This window comes from Alligator mississippiensis, chromosome 1 (genome assembly GCF_030867095.1).
Source record: "Alligator mississippiensis isolate rAllMis1 chromosome 1, rAllMis1, whole genome shotgun sequence".
Classification (NCBI taxonomy): Eukaryota; Metazoa; Chordata; order Crocodylia; family Alligatoridae; genus Alligator; species Alligator mississippiensis.
In genome coordinates, this window is record NC_081824.1 from 117,665,615 (window position 1) to 117,689,692 (window position 24,078).

General features: G+C 43.9%; 1 protein-coding gene across 6 annotated transcripts in view; it reads right to left on the minus strand.

Annotated features, from left to right (window-relative positions):
- AHI1 (Abelson helper integration site 1) overlaps positions 1–24,078 on the minus strand; it is a 221,902-nt gene that overhangs the window by 165,056 nt on the left and 32,768 nt on the right. For all 6 annotated transcript variants that reach the window (XM_019479611.2, XM_019479610.2, XM_019479609.2 and 3 more), the window contains exons 11-13: positions 22,972–23,104; positions 13,685–13,808; positions 1,776–2,005 (exon numbers count right to left, since the gene is read on the minus strand). In XM_019479611.2, coding sequence (XP_019335156.1) covers positions 1,776–2,005; positions 13,685–13,808; positions 22,972–23,104 — 487 coding nt within the window. The remainder of the gene's footprint in view (positions 1–1,775; positions 2,006–13,684; positions 13,809–22,971; positions 23,105–24,078) is intronic.

Sequence of the window (24,078 nt, forward strand, 5' to 3'; positions counted from 1 at the left end):
TTTGAATTCTTAGCTCTTCTCCCAAAAGCTCAGTTTACTCCATTCTCTGATACTCCTGAAAAGTTCACCATTCTCCAGTTTCCCTGATCAATAAAATATTAGTCGTTTTAGAATGCAACCTTTCCCCTTCTCTTTCACACATATGAACTCTAAGGGCTCATGTTCAAATCCTGCCTTATATTTTCTTTCTATCCCTATAGGGCTATCATTTATATCACCATATCATTTCATTCAGCCCCAGATCTTTTTCCAATTTAACTACTGCATCCTCCTTTTTGGCACCCTTAATATACATATCGTATTTACTCCTCCAGTCCAAACAACAGGTAGCAATTAAGATTCTCCTTGCTTATTGCTCTGACCATGTTGTTACCATCACTGAACCCTCTACCATTACATCGTATTCATACTTCTTGCTTCTTTTTCATCACACTGTGTAATTCACCACTTATTTTATCACTTTTTTTCTATTTTCCCTTTAATATGCCAACTGTGTGACACCTAACAGTATCCTTGACATGCCAACTGTTTGTTTCTCCCACAACAGCCTCTCTGTTTTATAGCGCGTGTTGGCAATCTTTCATTAGCAGGGCTAAAATAACACAGCTCAGTTCTATGGCAGACATGAGTATTAGATATTCCACGACTAGATGGTAGTGGTGCAGGAACACGTAAGTCTAAACTTGAGGCGAGCTATGTACCTCAGCCCTGAATGTTATTTTCATATAACAAACTTTTAAATTTTATACTGCTACTAAGAACTTTACAAGGGAAACCAGCAAGGACAGCAGGTATTCCCACCACTGCTCTGCACTGCATCTGGCCATGCAAATAAGTACCCCAGCCCACACTCTGCATTCACTTCCTTTCCTGTTCTAAGCCTACCTACTGCCCAAGTCCCCACCCTCAATCTTAGGCACCACCTCTGCCAGCCCTGCTAGTCCAAGGGAGACCCAAGAGCAGAAGGCTGGCTGCAGTTGGGAAGGAGGCTGCCAACTGGGGAGCCTGCAGTTGTCAGGGTGACGCAGCTCCCTCAGTCATCAGTATCCCCTAAAGCAAGACTGGGCTCAAAGCACTGCATGACCCCCCTTCACAAGGCCTGGCAGGAGAAATGATCCCTGGATGTTCCCAGGAGCAGTCCTCTCTTCAGGGGGTTGCCTTCTAGGCAACACCTGACGCTGCTTGCTAGAAATGTGATCCCAATGCAATTAATATTTTTGGCATACTTGGAGAGCTGGATAAAACCCCTTCAAGGGCTGGAAGTGGCCTGCAGACCATAAGTTGCCAGACCTTGCTTCATACCATACTACCTTCTGATGTGATGTCTCACAAAACATTACCTAATTAATAGCAGCTAGGTATAGTGAAAACTGGGGTTAATTTATATATCTATTAAAAAAACCTTGCATAATCAAGACATGAATAGTTATCACCTTGACCACTCTATATTTATATATGTATTCTTCTTTACTGTCTTTAGTCTACTTATTTGTCTTTATGTCAAGGACTACATCTTTCTATATGTATGTGCAGCACCTCATACATTTGAGGCATAACCAAATTACAGGTAGTAACCAAGCATAAACATCCTAGCTAATACGAACTCCAAACAGGACACTGTTATACAGTTGTAACTATTAAAGAAAAGGAATTTTATTTTTTTTAATATTAAATTAATGTTAAATAAACTAAGTATACTCAGAGTATATTATGAGTATACAAGAGTATACTATGCTCTTTTTTTGAGATACGGTTAAGATTTTAAAAGAACATACCTTCGGCATCAAAACAGAGTGTATTGATAAAGCTTTTGTGACCCTCAAACTCCTGCAACAGCTGACCATAGATTTCTTTCACTTTTGCATTCCATACCCGAATCATAGAGTCATAACATCCTGTCACCACCAGATAGTCAGCAATTGGGTGGAACTTCGCAGTGTAAACAAAAGAAGGGTGAGGGAAAACTTTCACAGCAGAGGTAGCCTGGGTCTCAATCTTCCACATCCTAAAAGGACACAAAATGAGTAAGTACCTCTGTCTCAGAATGCAATAGATTCTAGCATATTATCCATAGTTAATACCAAATTTTGTGTTAATGGTTCTGAAAATAAAATACATGCAAACACTTAAAGCTTTCATTTGATCTGCTGAATTTCTTCAATTATACTTAAAGTTTGACACAGAACTTTCCAAAATAAATTAAGAAAAGTTTGTTACTGTGCTAACTAAATCCCTTGCCACATATTGGCATAATAAGCATTTTGAATTCTGCACATTTTAAACAGATATTAAATAAGCACAAGATACCAATTTCTCCTCTTCAAGGATTCTGACACATTCTATGTACAGAATAATCTTTGCATTAGGATATTTCTCCAGAAGGTAAATGATTTTTAAAACAACGTTACTTACCTTACACTAAGTATAACTTTGAAGCAAGGTATTTTGCTTTTATAGATAACACCCATGCTATGCATGCATCCCCACAGGTGTAAGGTTGGAATCATTTGGCCAGCAATATCTGTTAGGGCTGCATTTGAACACTAGCAGCCAGATTATCTTCCACTTGTCAAGTGATGGAAGGGTGAAGTTACATGTTACATTTAAACCATACTAAGTGCACTTAAAATGTGAGCATCTGCACATTAAAGTTTGTTAACTTGTTTTAAGTACCCTCCGAGTGCCTCAAAGTTATGCCACTTCAGGCAAGGGTTATCTCTGGGCTTTCTACCAAGCTTGTGTTTGGGTAACTTCAGTCTGCTCCATAAAGATAATATGAACAATTTGCAGTTCTCCAGCATTCCAGGATGCACTGCTCCCAGCACTCCCCCTGCCACCCAGAGCAGGGATAGAGCTCAGGTGTTCTGGCTCCTAGCCATACCTTTTATCTAGCCCTCTTGTGGCAAGTCAGAGCTATGCAGGCAAGAAATGGTATTAATTCTTAATGTGTGACTGCTCACAGTACATTCTAACTTTAACACTGCTTAACATTGCACAGAGTTAGTATGGTCGTAAGTGTAAGGTATAACTTCACCTAAACTAAGGTGACTAAATGCAATCCTACTCCACCTTGCTCAAGTCCCTAAAAATCCAGTAACAGATCTAATTTTGTAACACCCTGATATCTTACCCTTAAGATCTAGTTACAGAAGAGCAATGAGAAGAAGGAGGAGCCACCCATCTTTTGTATTAACAGTTCTTCATGGACTTAAGTCTTTCAGGGTTCTCAACAGGAACAAGTTTAGTTATCAAAGTCCAATTATAAGTCTAGTAAGTGAAACAGAAACCAGTCCTAGATGTTCTCCTGTCCACCACTTGAATTCATAAAGGATAGAATGGTCTCTGCATTTCTTTACCACTACAAAATCTAAGAGGAGCAGGACCCCAACATAGCAGGGAAAGAGGGTGGGTCATAGAGTACATGATGGGAAAACATATCAAAGAACTGCAGTTACTGTAAGTAACCATTACTCTAAGTAACTAACAGGCAGTTATCTGTTTGCTTAGAGGTGAGCAACTGGAGATCAATTAAAAAAAATAATTGCAAAAACCCTATCAAAAAGGCATCTGATTTAGAAACTTCTACAAAAGAACAGTATTGTGTGTATATATATAAACCAAAACCCATGAGACTGCCCTATAGATTTTAGAAGCAGAGACATTCTTCTAACGGAGCGTGAGTTGCCTGCTCTCGTGAAATGATCCCTGACACAGCTACGTGAATCTAACCTGGCCAATTTATGCCCTCACATAATTTGAGACACTCTTATATAATCTTTCAATGACTTTTACCTGACCCAGAACTCTCTCTATAGAAGCCATAAACAGTCTAGGTGTATGTCGGAATGGTTTTGCCTTGTCATTATAAAAAGACAGTATCTTGACTACATGAGTATATAAAGTTTAGCTTGCACCAAGGTTGAATGAGGCTTTGGGTAGAAAGTTGAAGCTAAATAAATAGGTTTTCACAGAATTCGGAAACAACCTAGGGCAGAAACTTGGGATAAGGCCTGGAAGTAATCCTTTCCTTATAAAGTACTAATTTTGGGAAACCCACATAAAGCCCCGTCTATCATATCCTTCAAGCTGATGTAACGGTTTTAACTGATTAAGGCATATGTAGAAAACAATCTGCTAAGGGTTCAAAAGAATATTAACTATACAGAAAACTCTCAGTAGGAGAGGAAAAACCTGAATAGGGAAGGGAAAATGAAAGAAGAAATGTGAACAGAGATCCTATCAGATTAAAAAACACTGTGGGACCCCCGAAGAGGAGGGATATAGAATCAGAGAATCAGAGAAAATTAGGCCTGGAAGGGACCTCAGGAGTCCATCTAGTTCAACCACCTGCTCAAACCAGGACCATGCCCAACCACATCATCCCAGCCAAGGCTTTGTTTAGCTATGTCTTAAAAACCTCCAAGGATGGATAATTCTATAACCTCTCTGGGTAACCTGTTCCACACAGATTCACAGAAGTTTAGGGCTGGAAGGGACCTCATGAGATCATCAGGTCCAGCCCCCCTGCTCTGGGCAGGAAGGACTGCTGGGGTCAAATAACCCCAGCAAGGTGTGTATCCAGTCTCCTTTTGAAGATCTCCAGGTTGTGTGCCTGCACCACCCTAGCTGAGAGTCTATTCCAGAGTCTGGTCACACTGCGTTACTACCCTTCTCGTGAGAAAGTTTTTTTCTTAATATCACAACTCCTCCTCCTCTTCTCCCCTGCCTGTCCTTCCTGCATAGTTTATACCCATCCATGACAGTTCTCCAGTCATGCGAGCTATCCCACCAAGTCTCTACTATTCCAATACATCATAGTTCTGGGACTGTGTGGGGATTTCCAATGCCTCCTGCTTATTTCCCAGGCTCTGTGCATTTGTGTACAGACACCCGAAGTAACTAGCCAAATGCCCTGCTTTGTCAGGAAGAATGAGAACCCCTCCCGTGTTGCATCCTCCTGCTTGTGCTTCCTCCAGGTTACCCACTTCCCCACTTACCTCAGGGCTTTGGTCTTCATCCCCTGGGAAGTCTAATTTAAAACCCTCCTCAATAGGTTAGCAAACCTGTCTGCAAATATGCTCCACCCTCTCTTTGTCAGGTGGATCCCATCTCTTTCTAGCAATCCTTCTTGGAACACCATCCTGTGGTCAAAGAAGCCAAAGCCCTGCTGGCAACACCATCTGTGCAGCCATGCATTGATCTATAGGATGTGTCTGCTCCTGCTTGGGCCCTTCCCTTTGGCCAGAAGGATGAAGGAGAACACGACCAGAGTTCCTGGAGGTGTTCCAAACATATATATATGTGTGTGTTCTTGCTAAACAGATTCTTATAGAACTGACAAAAAAGCCCAGATAGCTTTGAGGCTAGCAGATAATGCAACATTGCTGAAATAGATGATGACAAGGCAAAAATATGGCAGAGATGTCCAAGTGAAAACATTTCTCATTATTGACGATATTCTGCTTTAAAATAGAATACCTTCAAATACAGTGGAAGAGCTTACTTTAATGAATGCCATCTAACTTACAACAAAGATGTCAGAGCATGGATAAAACATTAAAATCATGCCTCAGCATTCATCATGGACTGCTATTGGTTGGTGGCCAACAATAAAGCTAATGTAACAAATGAAGCAAATATTATGGTTGCATTAAGAATGAATTGGTGGTAGTGTTGGAAAATGCTAGTGCACTTCTGGATAAACTTGTATTTTAACAGATGGGGTTCTGCAACGGTACTGAAAAAGATAGGCCTTATTTTACCCTTGAAAAGTGGAAGAGAAACTTGAGTACTATAGCAGCAAATTGTAAGGACTACTAAATGACTTTCATGGCAGATTTGAAAACCTGCTTTGCCTTTATATTTAACCCATTCATGCTTGATATTATCAATGATGGCCATCCCAGCCCCAAATCTTAACAGCACATCTGTCTGTTGTGGCACTGGAACTTCTAGAACTTTAGAGAGATGAGGATCTAGGACGGTGAATTAATCAGGTTACAACTGAGTTCTGGAAACAATTGCAAGGATCAGAGTATTTGCAAGTTGTGACAGAGCACTAGATGCACCTGTCACTTTAAGAAGAGGGACAGCCTGCAAAGCAGCTGGCACGGGCAGCCTGTAAAGCAGGTGGAGAAGGGAGCTAATGAGGGCATTACCTGACCAGGAGAAGGTTATATGTCCATGGCCTGGTCAGGAAGTCTAAGCCCAGGAGCCACAGGCAGTGGAGCTCCTGACACCAGGCTTGCAGCAGGGCTCCTGCCCGAACCTGAAAGCTCGGGGTAAGCTTTAGAGAAACGGAGAAACACAGACCAGAGGGGTCTGATATGAACCTGAGAGTTGGGGGTAAGCTTGAGAGAGAGACATGAGGAGTCTGCCAGCCTAGGTGGGCTGAGTGAGCATGAGAGAAGCTGGTGCCTGGTGGGGACCAAGAGGGTTCAGTGCCCAGGGAGGGTCTAGATATGCAGCGAGTCTTGTGCCTGGGGAGGTCCAGGGGGGACGAGCACATGGGACCAGAAAGGGTCAAGGAGCCTTTTAGAGAAGCTGGAGTGTGTTGAGAACCTGGGGAAGGGCTGAGTGTGTTGAGACCCCGGAGTTGGGCTGAGAAAGATGAGGCAAATGTCAATGAGAGGTAACACCTGCAAGGCATGGGGCCTGGTGTAGAGGTGGATTGGAGTCACACAACTAGCCCTTATGGCGAGAACCGCAAAAACCTGGTGATCATTAGAGAGAACAGCTTGGGAAGCCCTGAGGCAGCCTCTCATACTTAAAACATTACAACAAGGTGTGGCAGGTGAGATCAAGGGGCAGCTGCGAGGAGAGCGAGGGCTGAAGAGACTCCGGGGGCTTCGCAGCCACACCTGGAGATGGTGCTCCTGTACACAAGTCTAGAAGACTAGCCTGCAACTCAGCAACACCTGGCCCAATATACTGCTGTGGGTCACTGTACTTTATGCTACAGTTCATGACCCTGAAGAACTGTGTGGCCCATACAGATCTCATGGAACTCCTTCATAATGCCCGAGCAACCTGTCAACAAGTCTTGAAAATCTAACATGGGGATTATGGAGCGTAGTCAGCATTCCAAACTTGAAATGCCAGACTATTTTGTTGGGATTCAATACGTCCAGATTGAAACTCTGGCCGTTTTCTTCGAGTTGAAAATCCCACCCTGCCTCTGAACTCAAAGAGTATGTCTCTGACTGCTTCAGTTCATACCAGGAAGTCCACTTTCTACTTCAACACTATCTGAGAAGTATCCCTCAAAAGAGAGATAGAGATGTCCCTCATTTACAAGTCACTGAACCTATTGGTTCAAAATAAGCCAAAGTCATGGTTCTGAAAATGAAGCCACTGTCAAGGGGAAAAAGAATGCAGCAAAAAAGCAGAGATAATTAAGATATTTCCTGGCTGTCAACACTAGCATCAAAAGTCCAGTCAGGAGGAGAACTCTGATTCTATAGCAGCAGAAGCACAGGGGCAAGAATGGGACTGTTGTTCCTTTCTTAATAATCTTTACTAGGGCTGTGCATAATTTCATTTTGACTTCTGTTTCACTGTTTCGAAGGAACAGTATTTCATTTCATTGCTTCGCTTCATTTTGAAATAGTGTCCGTTTCATTTAATCAAAACTGTTTTGCTGTTTCGACATTTCGCCCATAGGCTATAAGGTGGAATTATGAAAATGCCTATAACTTTGACATTTCTTGCCTGATTTGGATGGAAATTGCAGAGATAACAGCCCCTTATGACGGCATTAAGCCTGCCAAGTTTCATGGAGATATGTGCAGGGGTTTCTGGGAAACTGCACCTCAAACTGTTCAAAGCAAAACTCACATCACTTGCCGGCAGCAGTAGCCTGCTGTCATCCTGCACGCAGATCCAGGGGCCCGCACCCCCTGGGAGGAGTCCAGCACAGCCCCGAAGCCTTCCCTGGGGGTGCGGGCCCCTGGATCTGCGCAGAAGATGACAACAGGCTACCACTGCCGGCTAGGGCCAGCGGCAGCACCAGGCTCCCTGGTGCTTGACATGGGCCGTGCTCAGGGCTACCAGCAGCAGCCTGGTGTCATCCCAAACGCAGATCCAGAGACCTGCACCCCCCAGGAGGAGTCTGGCACAGCCCCACAACCCTCCCAGGGAGCACGGACCCCCAGATCTGCACATGGGATGACAGCATGCTGTCAGCTGGGGCAGCACCAGGCTTCCCGGAGCTCGGCACGGGCTGTGCCCAGTGCCAGTTCCAACCAGCAGTGACATCCTGCTGTCATCTCGTATCATCCAAGGGCCCATGTCCCCCAGGGAATAGCTGGGGGAAGTGATCAAAGAGCTGGGGGAAAGATCAGGGAACTGGGGAATCCAACCAGGAACTGGGGGAATGTTCAGGGACCTGAACATTCCCCCAGCTCCCGGTTCAATTCTCCAACCCCCTGACCATTTCCCCCAGCTCTTCCTGGGCAGCGCAGGCTCCTGGATCTGTGCCCTGGGTTTCAGCAGGCTGCTGCTGCAGTTTCAGCAGCAACCTGCTGAAACCCTGTGTGCAGACTGGTGGCCCGCGCCCCCCAGGAATGGCTGAGGAAATGATCAGAGCTGGGGGAAGCGATCAGAGAGCTAGGGAATTGAACAGGGAGCTAGATGTCAATATCAGAGAGCAGTCCTTCCCCATCCCTCTCCTTAGTTTCTGTTTAGCCGCAGCAAGCTCAGCTTCGAAACTCAAAATGGTTTGAAACTTTTGAAATGTTTCGAGTGCCCTCACTTCATTTTGAAGCTGTTTCGAAGACTTGTGTTTTGTTTCAATTTCGCTGTTTGAAGCTCGAAATGCGTTGAAACAGTTTCGAAACAAAACACCTGTCAAAATTTCACGCAGCCTTAGCCTTTACATCCTTTTTGTGGCAATTACACCAGATAGAAAGACACCATCTAAAGGAAGTTCGCCATCATGTTTATTTTTTTCTTGGAGCTGGAAACTAATAGACCTACTGAAAACAAAATCACTGACATTCTTTAACAAATGGAGTATCTCACGTATGTAAAGAAAAATAAATTGATCTCAAAGAGATCTTCAATTGCAGTTTTACAATTTAAGCCAGGAAGACTCTTATTGATAATATCCATTGTATGTACTGTAGGAGTGAGATGAGGTCAGTACAGCATATAGGAAAGAGAGTTTTCAGCTGCCCTTAAATTCCTTTCCACATTCCTGTGGTAATTTATCCACAGACTGCAATAGCTATGATTGACAGATCACCACTCCAGCTGGAAATGAGTCATCTATTTTTCAGTCAGTCATTGGCTGCTGTGCTTGCAAGAAGTGACTCTCACCCCAAACACAGCCTTAAAACCACTAAGGGAGAAGATAAGCAGTCTGCAAAAGTCTCCTAGTGAGCCTGTAGTCCACCCTCTTACTAGGATCAGTAAGACTGCCTTCAGTGCAGTCCCTACTTTAGTTCCTTCTTCCTGTGCTCCTAGTATCTATATCTGGCTTCTGACATTTGGCTTGCTCTGACTACAGTTCTCAGCTCTTGACACCTAAACTAGCCCTTTCTCTGGGCTAGTGTCTCAGCTTGGCTAGGGACAGAAATTACACATAAACTGATTGAAAACTGGTTCAAATCTGTAACAGAACAGAAGTTCAGTGCATGTAAATCCCTTTTGAAGTGGCTGACACCAGTTTAAGATAAACCTGGATGGATGTAGTATCAGACTTAACTGATTTAGGTTAAATTGGTTCATTAAACTTCTGTCCCATATCTCCTCCAGATTCACATTAACTCACAGTCCCCCAGCATCCCAGGATGCTTTGCACCTCCCTTGCAAACAACCCCTCCCAGGGTGGGTGGTCAAGTCTTGGCTGAAGCTGTCTGTTCCAGCTGAGCAGGGAGGCACGCTCTAAGTGCTGGCTTCTGGCCTGGGCCACTGCAGGCATGTGGCTGCATTTCCAGAATCAAAAGTGAATTTCTGTTCACTTGTTTACCAGTTCAATCGACACAGCTTAGACTAACCTGCAACGATTGCACAGATTCAGCCTCAGGCTTTTTGACTGTCTGTACTTTGCCCTTGTGACTTCGATCCCTAGACAAGACCCTAACCAGTAGGCTTGACAACCCACATCCCAGTTAATAACAACTTATCTCACTTCAAGTTACCCTACCTTAAGAGGAAGATTTAATAATTAAGTTATATGGATCTGGGGGTTGACTCATTAGTAACCCTTATACCCATAAAGGTTTTGTTTCTTCAGGTTATTTTCCCCTCAGTAGAGATCTAGGAGGTCCTTGTTGTTCTGACCATTCCAGGACAGCAGCCACCACAAGCCAACCTGATACTGGGTGGAAATAAAAATATGCAGATCCCCTAGGAAGGACCTAATATCCACTGTCAACTAGTCTGGATATAACTAAAATGAATGCTGGTATTTGTCACAGGTGTTTTACAGACTGCAACAACACGGTGAGTCTACCAGGAATATACAAGCACAAGATATTCAAGAGAGTATCAAATTTCTTATGTCCCCACTTCCAGAGATATAGCCAAAACACCGGTGATGCACTTAATGGGCACATACACATGCTCCAAGAGTGTGTGGGGAGGTGCTTTAATAACCATTTCTGAGAGTCACTCTAATTAAAGCACCCAGAGAGTATCGTGTATCAGTGTCCCCCCATTGAAAAATGGTGGCAGGGATGCTTAAACTAAAGCTCATTTGATAACCTTTAGTTAAAGTGCCCCTGCTGCCATTTTCCAGTGCAGGGACACTGATACACATGATGCTTGAGTCTGCTGGAGCATGGTAATTACCACACTCCAGTAGACTCAATTGATCTAAGATATTCTAGGACCTCATACACATGCAGCAAGGCTGCTCTGATGCGCTGTAATTACAGCATGTCAGAGCAGCTTCACTGCATGTGTACAGGTGCCCAGTGAGGTCCTGGCTGGAGTATCTTAGACTTATCCACTGAGGCAATCATAGAAGATTTACTACTTCATCTGGCAAGAAGCCTGCAGCTAGAATCAACTGTTCTTCCTGTGTGGCATTTTTTACCCATCACTTCTTACCAAAATCTGAAGTTGACTAATTGACCAGTCTATCATTTTCCACAGTGTCTCTTTGGAGAAGGTATACAGCAATGGTTCTCAAACTTTTTAGATTGAGGGAACATCACTTTTTTGGAAATCAGTGACACCCCATTTAAAGACTAATTTATTTCCTACAGTGCTTACCTTCTCTTACCACTCAACACCTGTAAAAGGATCTCAAGGATAGCACAGCATGGGGGTGGTGCATGGTGCTGGTAAAAGATGCTCCGCAGGGCACACTAGGGAGCTTGGGGGAGCCCCTGAAGGACATAACTGTCTCAGCAGGAGGAAGAAGTTGCGATAATGGCTATTGGTGCTGATGCTGCTACTAGGTGAAGGCAATGGAGAAAGAACCCTGCCATGCCTCACTCTTTCTTTTGTCTACCCCCTTCCTGACCTCAGTCTGTACCCAAGGGTTTAAGCATGGCCCCTGCCGCTGCCCTGTGGCTATTCCTGCAGGAGTTTGAATGCTAGTGACTGGAGCCACCATTCTCCAAGGTCCCTCCCACCAGTTCCAGGAGCATGGGAAGACGCAGGAAACAAGCCAGGCTAAAAATGCATGTCACTGCATCTGCCCACTCACTTGGTTGTGCCACAGTGCACTGCTCAGAGTACAGGAATGGTCACACAGGGACTGAGCTTTTCAGGTCAGCTGGTATCTCCATTATTCTCATGGTTCTGGAGCTGGTGGAAGGGGCCATGGGGAATGGTGCTGGGACACTGGGGTGGGCACAGGGAGGACCCAGTGTCTACTTCCTCTCACAGAGGCTGGGCATCATGACACCCTTCCTCTACTCCATGAGCATTGAGGGTTTGTCTCATTGTGAATCTTCAACAGTGATATAGAGGGGCAAGTATAAGCCCTAGAAATTTAGCTTCTGTCATATTGCTAATATGGGAGGGCAGGGAAAACTCTTCCAGCTTAAGTTTCAGGGTGACTGAAACTATCTAAGATGTTCTCAGGCAAAGTTTTCAAACTCATCCAGGCCCTTGGGCCAGATCTGGACTGGGGCTGTTCACAGGTCAAATCTGGACCCATCTGTGACTGAATGTATCCCCAGTGGGGCTTCACACCTTGGACTTCAGCAGTGGGGCCTGCTCTCAAATTTCCCACCCACCCATCAGCCCCATGGGCCATATCTTTGACATCCATGTCCTAAAGCAATAAGCAATAACTTAATACAATACAGAGCTTTCAACATTAACACTGTACATATGATGGATAGAGAGTAGTATCATCTTGTTGCCATGTGTGTTAAGTAGTAACTAAAGGACAGTTGGGTCTCTTCTTACTTGTATGTCCTTGGATGGTGGGACACCTAGGTAACAGGAAGAGCCCTAGTAAATATTGTTGGACAAAAAACAAACAAAACAAAAAAAAAAAAGCCTGACCATGTGCATATTTGTACTGAGTGGAAGCCATGTGGACAATCACTCCAAAAAGTTCTTTACTTCATCTTTCCCCTTCTCCAACAGTTAACACTTCCACATGTAAGTATCATGCAACAATTTTTTCGGTATTTTAAATGATGCAACTGCTTGTAGAACTATGGAGTTACAAAATGGAAGCAACAGGTAGGAGTAGCTAAACAGTAGTGCAGTTGAAAACTTTTGGATTTGTTCATAATTCAATTATGAAGTGTCATAACCATATTTTCCTCTTTTTTGGTGGGAAAGGGGCGTTAAAAACCACATGGAAATGATACTTTTAACTCTAATATTGCATAACTTCTTGCATTTCTCGCCTCTAAATTTAAGAGTGAAGGTACTGAAAGCAGTCCTTCACCACAATCCTTATATAGTAATGTAACTGGAATTCATATTACTACCCATATCTGCAATGAAGCCAAATTAAACTGGATATTTCAATCCTAAATTTTAAATGTCCTGCCTTCTGTGTTCAAAATTCCAGCCCTGATGCTGCTTTACGATGGAAAGATTAATATATATTAAGAGTAAATACCAAGTACTGAATATTCTAAGAGTCCCACTGATTTCTATAAAAGCTAATGAGTGCCCAAGATTTCTGAAAAAAATCAGGTCACTTATTTAGGTGAGGGAATATGAATTTAGGAGCTTATAGTCTGATTCCTATATTTGAAAATCTCAGCCCCAAACACTGTACTAAAAGTATGTATTAAAAGTAAACATTATAAACAGTTCTCAAGAGGCTGTAATTCTGCCACAAATTTCTGATAATGATAATAAATAAATAAATTATTAAAAGTTGAACAGCAAGTTCGTAACAAACACAATGGCCAGGTACAGACAGCATACTTTTACCAGTATAAGTGATTAGAAACCAGCCTACAGTGGTAACAGAACAGAAGTTCAAAACTGGTCTATGCCCATAGCAGAACAGAAGCTCGGCACACATAGACTAGTTCAAAAATGTTGGAACCCAGTCTAAGATCCGCATCCCTTACCACAAGGTGACTGTGTGCTCTGTTTAGTACCAATCTAAATTACGACGCTTACAGAAAACCATGTAACTTAGATCAATTCCACCTCGGGCTTTTTGAATGTCTGTACCTAGCCAACTAGACAGACTCTGCCTATAGAGGCTTTTGACAAGATTACAAATATAAACCAATTCCATCATACCAACCTGACGGTGCCATCAGAGGATGCAGTAAGGAGGTACTTATTATCTTTGGACCAACAAAGATCATATACAATGTTAAGGTGTCCATAAAATTCTCTCAAGTATTGTCCAGAAGGAATCTCATACACTAATTAAAATGTAAATACAAAAGTTAACATTTTGATAATATTTTAATTCAGGCATTCAATAATACAGCCTCAATTCTCAAAGAACAACCATATAACGTCAAGATTTCATATATAAAGTCTTATATAACTGCATGTTCCTATACAAATTAGACTCTTCAAATATGGATGATTTCCATTTCATTGACACTTGTGACAATTACTACAAAGCTAGTTCTGTTCCTAGGGATACATCATTACTGGCATAAATGAATTCAATTTCACTGGCTCCTAATTTTAAGAAAATAAGATTAAATAGCTACTGGTTTTACAAAGTCAATAAATTTAATGCAAGTCTGCAAGCATCTACTTCCATCTAGTGGTTCAGAGATATGTCACAAGTGCATTAACCCTTTAATTTTTAATGTATTAGGAAATACAGCTTAAGTCTTCAGTGATTAACTTTTATATAAAGATTTTTTATTTTTTTTAATTCAATTACCACATCTGCAGCTACAGAAGACCACTAACATCCAGGTAACTTTTTTTGGTGGCTGTCACATTTTGTAATGAAACAATGTAATTAAACTTCAGAGTTACTGTTCTTATATTTTAGGGTTGTTGGTTGCAGCTGTGTTGGTCAAAGAACATAGGCAGACAAAGTTCTTAGGGATAGATGTGATATCTCTTATTAGGCCAACTAAATAGTTGGAAAAATTTTGAGCACAAACACCCTTCCTCAGACTCTCCCTATGCCTGAAGGAGGGTGTTCTTATATTTGCATTTAAAGGTTTAACCTTTTGTTCCATGCACAAAGAAAATCTTTTTCTCTGCAAATCAAATCTCATAACATACAGCACAACAGACAACCATTGTACATAAATGACCCAGCATCTAATGAGCAGAGACTCTTGTTAGTCAACATTGGGATTTCTGAGAGGAAGACAGCCTGGCACCTCCAGCGTTATGCCTGGCACGTCATGCAAACTAATTCAGATGCTTTTGTCAGAAAAAAGTTGTTTAAGACATGGATTAATTATTCCATTTAAAATGTTGATTCCTGGTAGATCCCAAACTTCTAAAATTTTCGTGAGATTGTTAGAGGTATAGAAATAATATAATATCACATCTGATGAAGTGAGCTCTGGTTCACAGAAGCTTATGCATATCTGATTTAGTTGGTCTATAAGGTTCATCTCTATGTTGCCTTCTGTCTGTCTTTAAAATTAGTCATATATATTACCAAATATCATCTTTTCTTGCATACAAATGCACTCCCGATTATAATATGCACCTGGCTTTTGAAAGGCAGAATAAAGAAAAAAAAAGATTTTATCAGAAGTAAGGCTGAACAGAGCAGCAACAAAACAATCTTCAGATGACTCAACCTTCCTTTCCTACTTAACTAAAGATGAACCCCTAGCTGTTGCTGAAGACTGGTCTTCAGGGATGGACGTGATTTTGAAAAAGAACTGAAAAGTCTATCCTACAGGGCTAAAAAAAATCTAAGCTAAAGAGCTAAAGAATCTGTGAAACAAACAAGCAGCAGCTAGCAGACAGCAACATTGTCCTAAGGAGGGTTAGCTTGACTGATGAAAAAATCAAGACCATTAAAAAGGAAAGATGATCTTTAACATCTATAAAGAGCAATGAGCTATTAAAAGGTGTAAACTAATGTCACTCTTATGGCAGAAAATGTTTTAATGCAGAATGAAGTGCTAGCATACAGAACGATCGTGCTGCTTGTTGTGAGATAAATCCCCAAAAGCATTTGTGTAATAAGACCTATTAACAGTTTGTACCACCTTATCATAACAAGCACTTAAATGGGAATCCCACTATATTTTCATGGGGTTGGTGGACCAGTCAGTTCTGCAGGCACCTCGCAGTGTACCACTTCAGCCCCGAGTTGGACCCCTCTTGTATTCTGTCCAGCCACTCTGGCCCTTACCACAGAACTCTAATGCCAACATGTGTCAGATTTCCACTTATTAACTGCCCTGCACAGCAATTTGCCAGCCATTGTGTGCTCACCACCCACTCAAGATCAGCACTGGATTCTGCATTCTGAACACCAACAATCACCACGAACCTCCAGGACCCATCAGACTCTTACAGGATTCCCAGTCCCTCATACACCCATCCACCCTTCCTCTACCATGGCCCCTCAGTCTGACGAGTCCAGCCTCTGGAACAAGACTGGCAGAAACTGGGCCAAGGAGGCTGTAGTTGATCTATCACTATCTAGGGTAAAAGCAAGAATCAGCAGCACTCCCATTAAGCCACCAAAACAAGAGGGTGTATCAGTGAATCACTATGGAAATAGGAGCCCAGATCATGACCCTAACGGGACAAAGTGCAAGGTACGGAGACAGCAGTTCATAAAGACACGGGACAGCAACTGTGCGTTCGGCTCATGCATGGTCACATGTGCCCACAGTAAGGAACAATCCCACATCTTTGTAGTCAGCAACATGGTCCAGTCTGAAAACACAGTGGGCAAAGCAGCCTACATCACCATCTAGGAGTGCAACAAAGGCTCCAATGTGACCATTTGAAGACATGCAGCTCTCCCAGGTCAGCACAGCAACCCAGGTGATAAGCCAAATTGGGGACTCCCAGTCTATCCTGCCAAGACTGGCCTCCCGCTGGAGCTGAGCAGAATCTGAAGTGGACGAGGGCCTGGAATTTCCTGCTGCTGTCCTCCCCATTCAGCATCCCAGTCAGCTGTCTCCTAGTACAAACCTAATGGCCCAGAAGACCCAGCCTGCAATCAGGATGGATCCTTGGTGGTGATAAATAGTGGGACACTGTTACAGATGGGATGGAGTAATGTGCTATTTGGGGAACTGCAATTTAGGGCTGCATTGGAATCGCTTGGGGAGCACTCTACCATGGTCTACTCTCCCCATCCCATGTAAGAGCATGAAGTGTTAAAAGGCCCTACCACAAGCAAAGAGGGTGATTAGTAGAATAGACATTGTTTTTGGGGACGTGTCTTTAGTATTTACTGTGAGGTCTTTAATCATCATTGTGTTGCCGGTCCCACTTAAATTAGTTAATGATTGATGCCTTTTAAGTTAATTGCTCACTTGCCACCTCAGTCACCCACTACCAGAAACATACTGTATTTTCACACATGTAACCCACTCCTTTCCCCTAAAAACCAGCTGAGAAAAATTGAAAAATTTCTGCTTATAAGTAAGTATATAAGGGGTGTACACCAGGATCTGGGGGAACACCTGTTCACCAGAGCGCCCCAAAGGATGACAAGATCAAACGGTCACAAACTCCTCCAAGACCATTTCAGGCTGGACATAAGGAAAAACTTCTTTACTGTTCAAGCCCCCATGACCTGGAATAGACTCCCTCCAGAGGTGGCGCAAGCACCTACTCTGGAGTCTTTTAAGAAACATTTGGACGTCTATCTTGGTGGGATCCTTTGACCCTAGCTCACTTCCTGCCCCTGAGGCAAGGGGCTGGACTCAATGATCTTCCAAGGTCCCTTCCAGCCCTAATGTCTATAAAATCTATGACATACACATTATACAAGAGATCTGGAAATTTGACATTGGGGGGGGGGGGCAGGAATAGAGTGGTGGTAGCATTAATTGCCATGGCTCTAGAAGTCAACACCTTCTCCGCCCCCCCAACCATGCACAGAACTGGGACAGTGTATGAGGCTGGTCTGGGGCTGGACTTGGTCCTAGCCCTGTGGGGTCTGGCTGTCTGATGGTTGCGGAGTTATGCCAATTTTTGCCCTGAAAGGGTCCCATGGGACAGCACATCTCAGTGATAGCATATGCCCCCCAGGGGCCACTACATGGTCCCACTTCTGGGTTGTATTGCTGGGTAATGCAATGAGCCTCTTTCTGCAAATTAAAGACAGACACAAGGCAATCCATGAACTCTTGCTCAAACCCTCACTGACTCCCTGGGCAGCTCCTACATGCACTTGGCAATGCCCATGTAGTGCACATAATAGTGCACCTGCAACAGGGAGTCAAGTCCCTGTTACAAAGAATAGAGAGAAAAGGCCTGGACCCTTTAAAATCAGGACTTTTAAGGCCACTGAGGGCCAGATGTGGGTAAGTAGGCATGACCAAAAAGGGAAAGGGGGTTGGAGAGCTAAAAGTCTACCCCAGGAGACAGTGGGGCAGTCTACCTGCAAGGAAGCCTGGCTCACCTCTGCCAGAGGGATGAGGAGGCCTTGGTGAACACAGTAAGTAACCCCAGAATGAGGAGTCTGTTGAGGATTTTTCTTTGTTCCTTACTTTTGAATAGCAAGCCCATGGGCAAAACCCTAAGCTAAGACAGTGTCCATTTACCCTGAGGAGTTTTGAGTTTTTCTCCTTTTGTTTGACAGACACCCTGTGTACTGAGAGCAGCTGTAAGGGGAGATGTGGAGGCCAAATAATGGGGTGTCCCAGCACCCTGCCTGATATCTGTCCCATGGTGAAGGCTGGAGCTACAGGCAACATAGTCCAAGAACAAGAACGGTCAAAAGACCTGCTGCAGTAGCTTAGAGCATTAGGCAGTGCAGCTGCAAAGCTCAGGGTCCTAAGTTGGAGTTCCCCAGAGGAGAAGAAGTCCAGGAATACCTCAGAGCCAAAGATAGATGGACTGAGAGAGAGGAACAGGGTTTGGAAGCCCCTAGGACTAAGACTTAGAGTGGCTGGTGCAAACAATACAGGAAACCCAGGGAGCCAATGTATTCTGAGAGTTCAGCCAGGTGGTAAGACCTTGCCTTAGGATTCCTTCCACCCTCTGCTTCAGGGAAGAGGCAAGACACCTTCCAAATAAACTCTTTTTTCCAACAAGGCATGGCAGGTGAGTGAGACTGGGAGGTTTCTGACTGGGTCAGGGATGGCAGGACTAACAGAGGAGGGAACCTCCACCTTGGTCCTGTCACAGCGCTGGAACTTCTTGATCCTGTCACTGACTATGGTCAAGCACTAGCAGCAGTACACTCTTTCTTCCTCCCTCCATTGCCTGGCTTCCATAACCCAGGAGCACCTACACTGCACCATAGAAACCCATATGTCCATCTTTGTGTAGGCATGAGTCTTCCTTTGCTTGGGAGCTTTCTAGGCACCACTCTCTGACCATGTCTTGGACCCATTATCTGTTTCATAGATTCATAGATGTTAGGGTCAGAAGGGACCTCAATAGATCATCGAGTCCGACCCCCTGCATAAGCAGGAAAGAGTGCTGGGTCTAGATGACCCCAGCTAGATGCTCATCTAACCTCCTCTTGAAGACCCCCAGGGTAGGGGAGAGCACCACCTCCCTTGGGAGCCCGTTCCAGACCCTGGCCACTTGAACTGTGAAGAAGTTCCTCCTAATGTCCAATCTAAATCTGCTCTCTGCTAGCTTGTGGCCATTATTTCTTGTAACCCCCGGGGGCGCCTTGGTGAATAAATACTCACCAATACCCTTCTGTGCCCCCGTGATGAACTTATAGGCGGCCACAAGGTCGCCTCTCAACCTTCTCTTGCGGAGGCTGAAAAGATCCAGTTTCTTTAGTCTCTCCTCATAGGGCTTGGTCTGCAGGCCCTTAACCATACGAGCTGCCCTTCTCTGGACCCTCTCCAGGTTATCCGCATCCCTCTTGAATTGCGGCACCCAGAATTGCACGCAGTACTCCAACTGCGGTCTGACCAGCACCCGATAGAGGGGAAGTATCACCTCCTTGGACCTATTCATCATGCATCTGCTGATGCACAATAAAGTGCCATTGGCTTTTTTGATGGCTTTGTCACACTGCCGACTCATGTTCATCTTAGAGTCCACTAGGACTCCAAGATCCCTTTCCACTTCCATACCACCCAGCAGGTCATTCCCTAGGCTGTAGGTGTGCTGGACATTTTTCCTCCCTAGGTGCAGCACTTTGCATTTCTCCTTGTTGAACTGCATTCTGTTGTTTTCTGCCCACTTGTCCAACCTGTCCAGGTCTGCTTGCAGCTGTTCCCTGCCCTCCGGCGTGTCTACATCTCCCCATAGCTTTGTGAGGGGCCATTGCTGCTATTTGCAGGTATCCAGTCAGAAAGTAGGAGAGAATAGCATGAAGAACTCCCCCAAAAAGTTCCAACTTGCAAGGCCATCCAGCCAGTAGGCAGACTCATTTGCCCTGCATACTCTCCACATGGTAAGTTCACCATCTCCTGCACTCCCTAAGGATCTGGGGAAGTGGGGAGCATGCTGGGGCAGCCATCGGGCAAACAGCCAAAGGGTACAGCCAGGGCCTCTGAACTCCCAGGCCATGAAACACAGCAGGCCAGTTGATGTTGCTAGGGGCAGTCTGCTGTGATTTCTTGTGTTGGGACCCCTTATGCCCCGTGTCTCGAACTACAAGATGCTAACACCCTTATCCATCTGACCCCACAGAAGAGACAGCATCTGTTCACTGCTACATGTCACAGGCCAGCAGTCTTTGCTTGCTGTGAGAGATGATAGTTCTGATGACTGACTCCTGAAGACATCAGGCATGCTACAATATTACCAGTGTGTTTGGCTCTTCCCTGGACTATCAGAGAACATGTACCTCACTACATGGTACAACCACCTTGCTTGGGGAGACTGACACAAGATAAAGGAAGATGACTGGTCTGTCCCTAAGTTAAAACTGTATGGCAATAAATCAAAAAGGTTGCAGACTGTCAGCCCTGAACTGCTGAAAATGCAGTCTGAGAATGCAAAGAAAGCAAGCATCCCACTCCCCTGCCTGCTATTGCCTTGGGGGGATTGGTAGACCACATCTATGAAGTGACTGCAACTGTACCAGCTGTATGTTGCTTGCTCAAGGATTCTTTTGGGTGTGGGGCGGGGAGTCTGCTATGTTCCCTCCCCCGACCCCGACCCTGCATGGACTCAAGGTCCCCTGCCTTCCCTGTGACTTGTCCTTTTCCACTGTGAAACAACCCTGAACTTCACAAACTGAGTTCACCATGATTACAGGCCAGAGGGATTGCTCTCCAGACTGACTTTTGGGGCCATTATCAGTATTTCTTGCATATAATACACCCCTAAAATTACTTGCACCTTATTTTTGGAAGGCCTCAAGAAGAAGAAACTTTCTTACCTTGGAATACAGAAGAATTGAAGTCTGGGGTCTCCAGTGCTGGGGCTGCACACCTAGGCTAGGGATGGGGGTTGCATGCTGGGGCTAGGGGCCATGTGCTAGGGCTGTGTGCCAAGTACATCCTCATGTGCTGGCTTGGGGATCATCCTCAGAGTCTGGGACTGCACTTGCTCCCAGCACACGTCTTCAGAGCCAGTACCCAGTCCCAAATTTGGCACACAGCCCTGGAGTCAGACCTAATGGTTGACCACAGTGCTAGTGTGCTGGATCAGGCCACACCACATCACCCCAAGGTCCGTGCGCTGGGACAGGGCCAGCACACAGTCCTTAGCCCCTAGTCCTAGCATACAGGTCCCAGCAGGCCCGGCACGCTGGGGGAATCCCCCTTTCCAACCATGTACCAAACTGGATTGCTGTGTAGGCGATGCACCGAGTGTATGTTGTACAGCCATGCAGAGTCTGAGGTGTGGTCACATTTGCAGAAGAGGAATGGATTACATGAACATTTTGTAAACTACTGCTTCTTTTACAATGCATTTGTTTGCTATTACATCTGTTTCCTTGTTTTCCCTCTTATTAAACAAAACAACAGAAATGTTGAAAAGTTCTACCTCTTATCAGAATTGTGGCTGTAGTATTTAAAAAAAACTGGGCAGGGAGGAGTTGTTTATTGGCAACTGAAAGTGTTCCTTCTTCCCTGTCCATCTCCCTCCCCCACTCCCTCGCACTGGGATCTGGCATTGGTTTTGGCTATAGAGGCCTTGAACAGTCACTATAACCATAATTGAGTTGTGTGTTCTACTTCAGTTAGGCGATGATTGACACAACTGTTGTCTGCCACAGTTTGTGTCGGGCAAACTTAGTGCAGCTATCCATAATGTACCCCTGGACATGCGGAATTTTGCATGACACTGCTTGCTGTCTCAGGTGGCCATGATGATCCGCTGTCACCAATCACTGCTAATCTCTCTGGCTCAGAAATACCATTCCAAGATTTGGAGCCATTTCCATGTCTGCCCAGCCAAAATGTGATGACCTGAGACCAAAAGATCTTCAGGACAGAGGCTGCTCTTGCAGACTAGGGTCCAGATGTAGCCATGGACATTCTGTTCTTTGGCAGTTGGCACACACTTGAGGTTTTCCCCTGTAAGAACTGCCCCATTGTTCTTGCTGCCAATAAAAGTAGTCATGGCACCCATCATGGCCACTGATGTGAAATTTTCTGCTCAGCCTCCCTCCCGGTGTCAGTAGCATGACACCGGGCCAGCGAGGTCTGCAAGGCAATGTCCAAACACGGATCCACAGCTGCCAAGGGCAGCGAAAGCTCTGAGTTATGGTCCATGACAGAAGGCAGCATAAATGCCACAGATATCCAGGTAGGTAGTGAGGGCCCAAGCTGTGCAGTGAAACATACCTAAACCCTACCCACACAAATTTTGCCACCAACCTACAATTTGAACAAGCAGCAGGCACTAAACCCAGCACTGGCAGAATCAGGGGAACGTACAGACACTTAATCAGCAATGAACACCAAGCATGTTGGCACGTGTACTCGCTCAGGTCACCTGCTGGTGGAAAAGTGGCAACGCCTTCAGCTACTTTAAAACCGCTTTGAAAGTGATGTCTGGACATGCCAATTCCATGACTTCTCCACTACGGGACCAGTCAAAACACCAAATGTGACATCAGTTGATAGGCTAAGTCAACTGACTCCTTTAGCTGCCTGAATACTAGTACCACAGCAGCTGCACTGTGCAGGAGGAATAAAACTAGGGTGCTTCTTTCCTGGGCAGAAAATCAGCTTCTCTACTTAATACATGGACCCCAATTTTGGGGCGGGGCAAGCTGGGGCGAAAAGGTGCATGCTGTATGCAAGAAAACATGGTATGAAAAGCTAGTGTTGTCTTAATCAAATCAGAAAGACATTTTGCCAAAGTGGACTAAAAGCAAAATATTTTTAGGATATTAAATTAAAAAACATGTTAAAATAAACACCTTTATGGACCAAAGGAAAACCATCTTTTAAAAATTACAACCTATTTGCTGTTTAAAATCAAAAACTTAAATAAAACTTTGGACAGATATATAATAAAATTATGACTTACAAGTAATAGGATAGCCATTTCTTCCTGCACAAGCTGCTGCCAATGTTCTTCCATCATGAGAAAAACGAACACAGAAACATCCCATATCACCTCCTCGTAGTGAAAATAGGTGTTTGTTTGGTATACGACAAACCTGTATTTCCAGGCAAGAACCTTTATTATCTAGTTGAGAATGTTTTAAAGTGTTGCATATTTATCATTCTTACTTACTATACTCTAAATTGATTTAAGACCTGCTAATATACTGAAGGGGAAAAAAAACCTTAACAAGTATTTTTAAAGTAGCTCTGCTTGATGGTGCATTCCACATTTTTTTATTTCAATTCATTTTCATTATTGATAACTACATAAAAAACAAGGTCTTTAGATGTCCCATTCAACATTTTAAACCAACGTTACCTCCCAAATCAATCTTTAAATATCAAAATAAGTTCACTGATTTTAAAAGAAGCTTAATATTCACCACTTCTGTTTAAATTAATCTTGGTCACAGAAGCTCACCCCTTACATTCTTTAAGTGCCTAAGTATGAATTTAGGTACCCATCTGTAAACACTGAAAAAAAAAAAAATTTTTTTCTTTAAAAATTGTGTCCTTCATCTTAAATTCTGCCTGCAATATCAATTGCTGCCGTAGGAACAGTTACAGTTTCAAAAAGAAGTATGGCTTTGACTGGGAAACAAGTAAAGTAGCATGAAAGCATTCATTCTTAAGAAACAACAGTCCTATTTTTAAACATCCCCAGACGCTGAACAAAAATTTAAAACGTTCATGCATTTTTACAGAGCAGTGCAATATTACAAGTATGTTTATATGGTCACAAAACTGAAGACAATGGATGTCTACTGACTTCAGTGGAATTAGATTAGCACCACAGCTATTAAAAACAAACAGAAGAGGAAATGTGGAAAACTAACAAAGCGGTTTTGAAATTAAAAGTTACTTAGTTTTTCTGAAGGCATGAGCTTGTTAATAACTATTGAAATGGAGTAAAACTGTAAGCAATTTAAAAGACCTAGAAAACAGAAAAGAGAAAACAAAACACAACCCATGCACCAGCACTTCTAAAATCTTATAGCAAACCATGACTTCAACAAGGAACCATTTT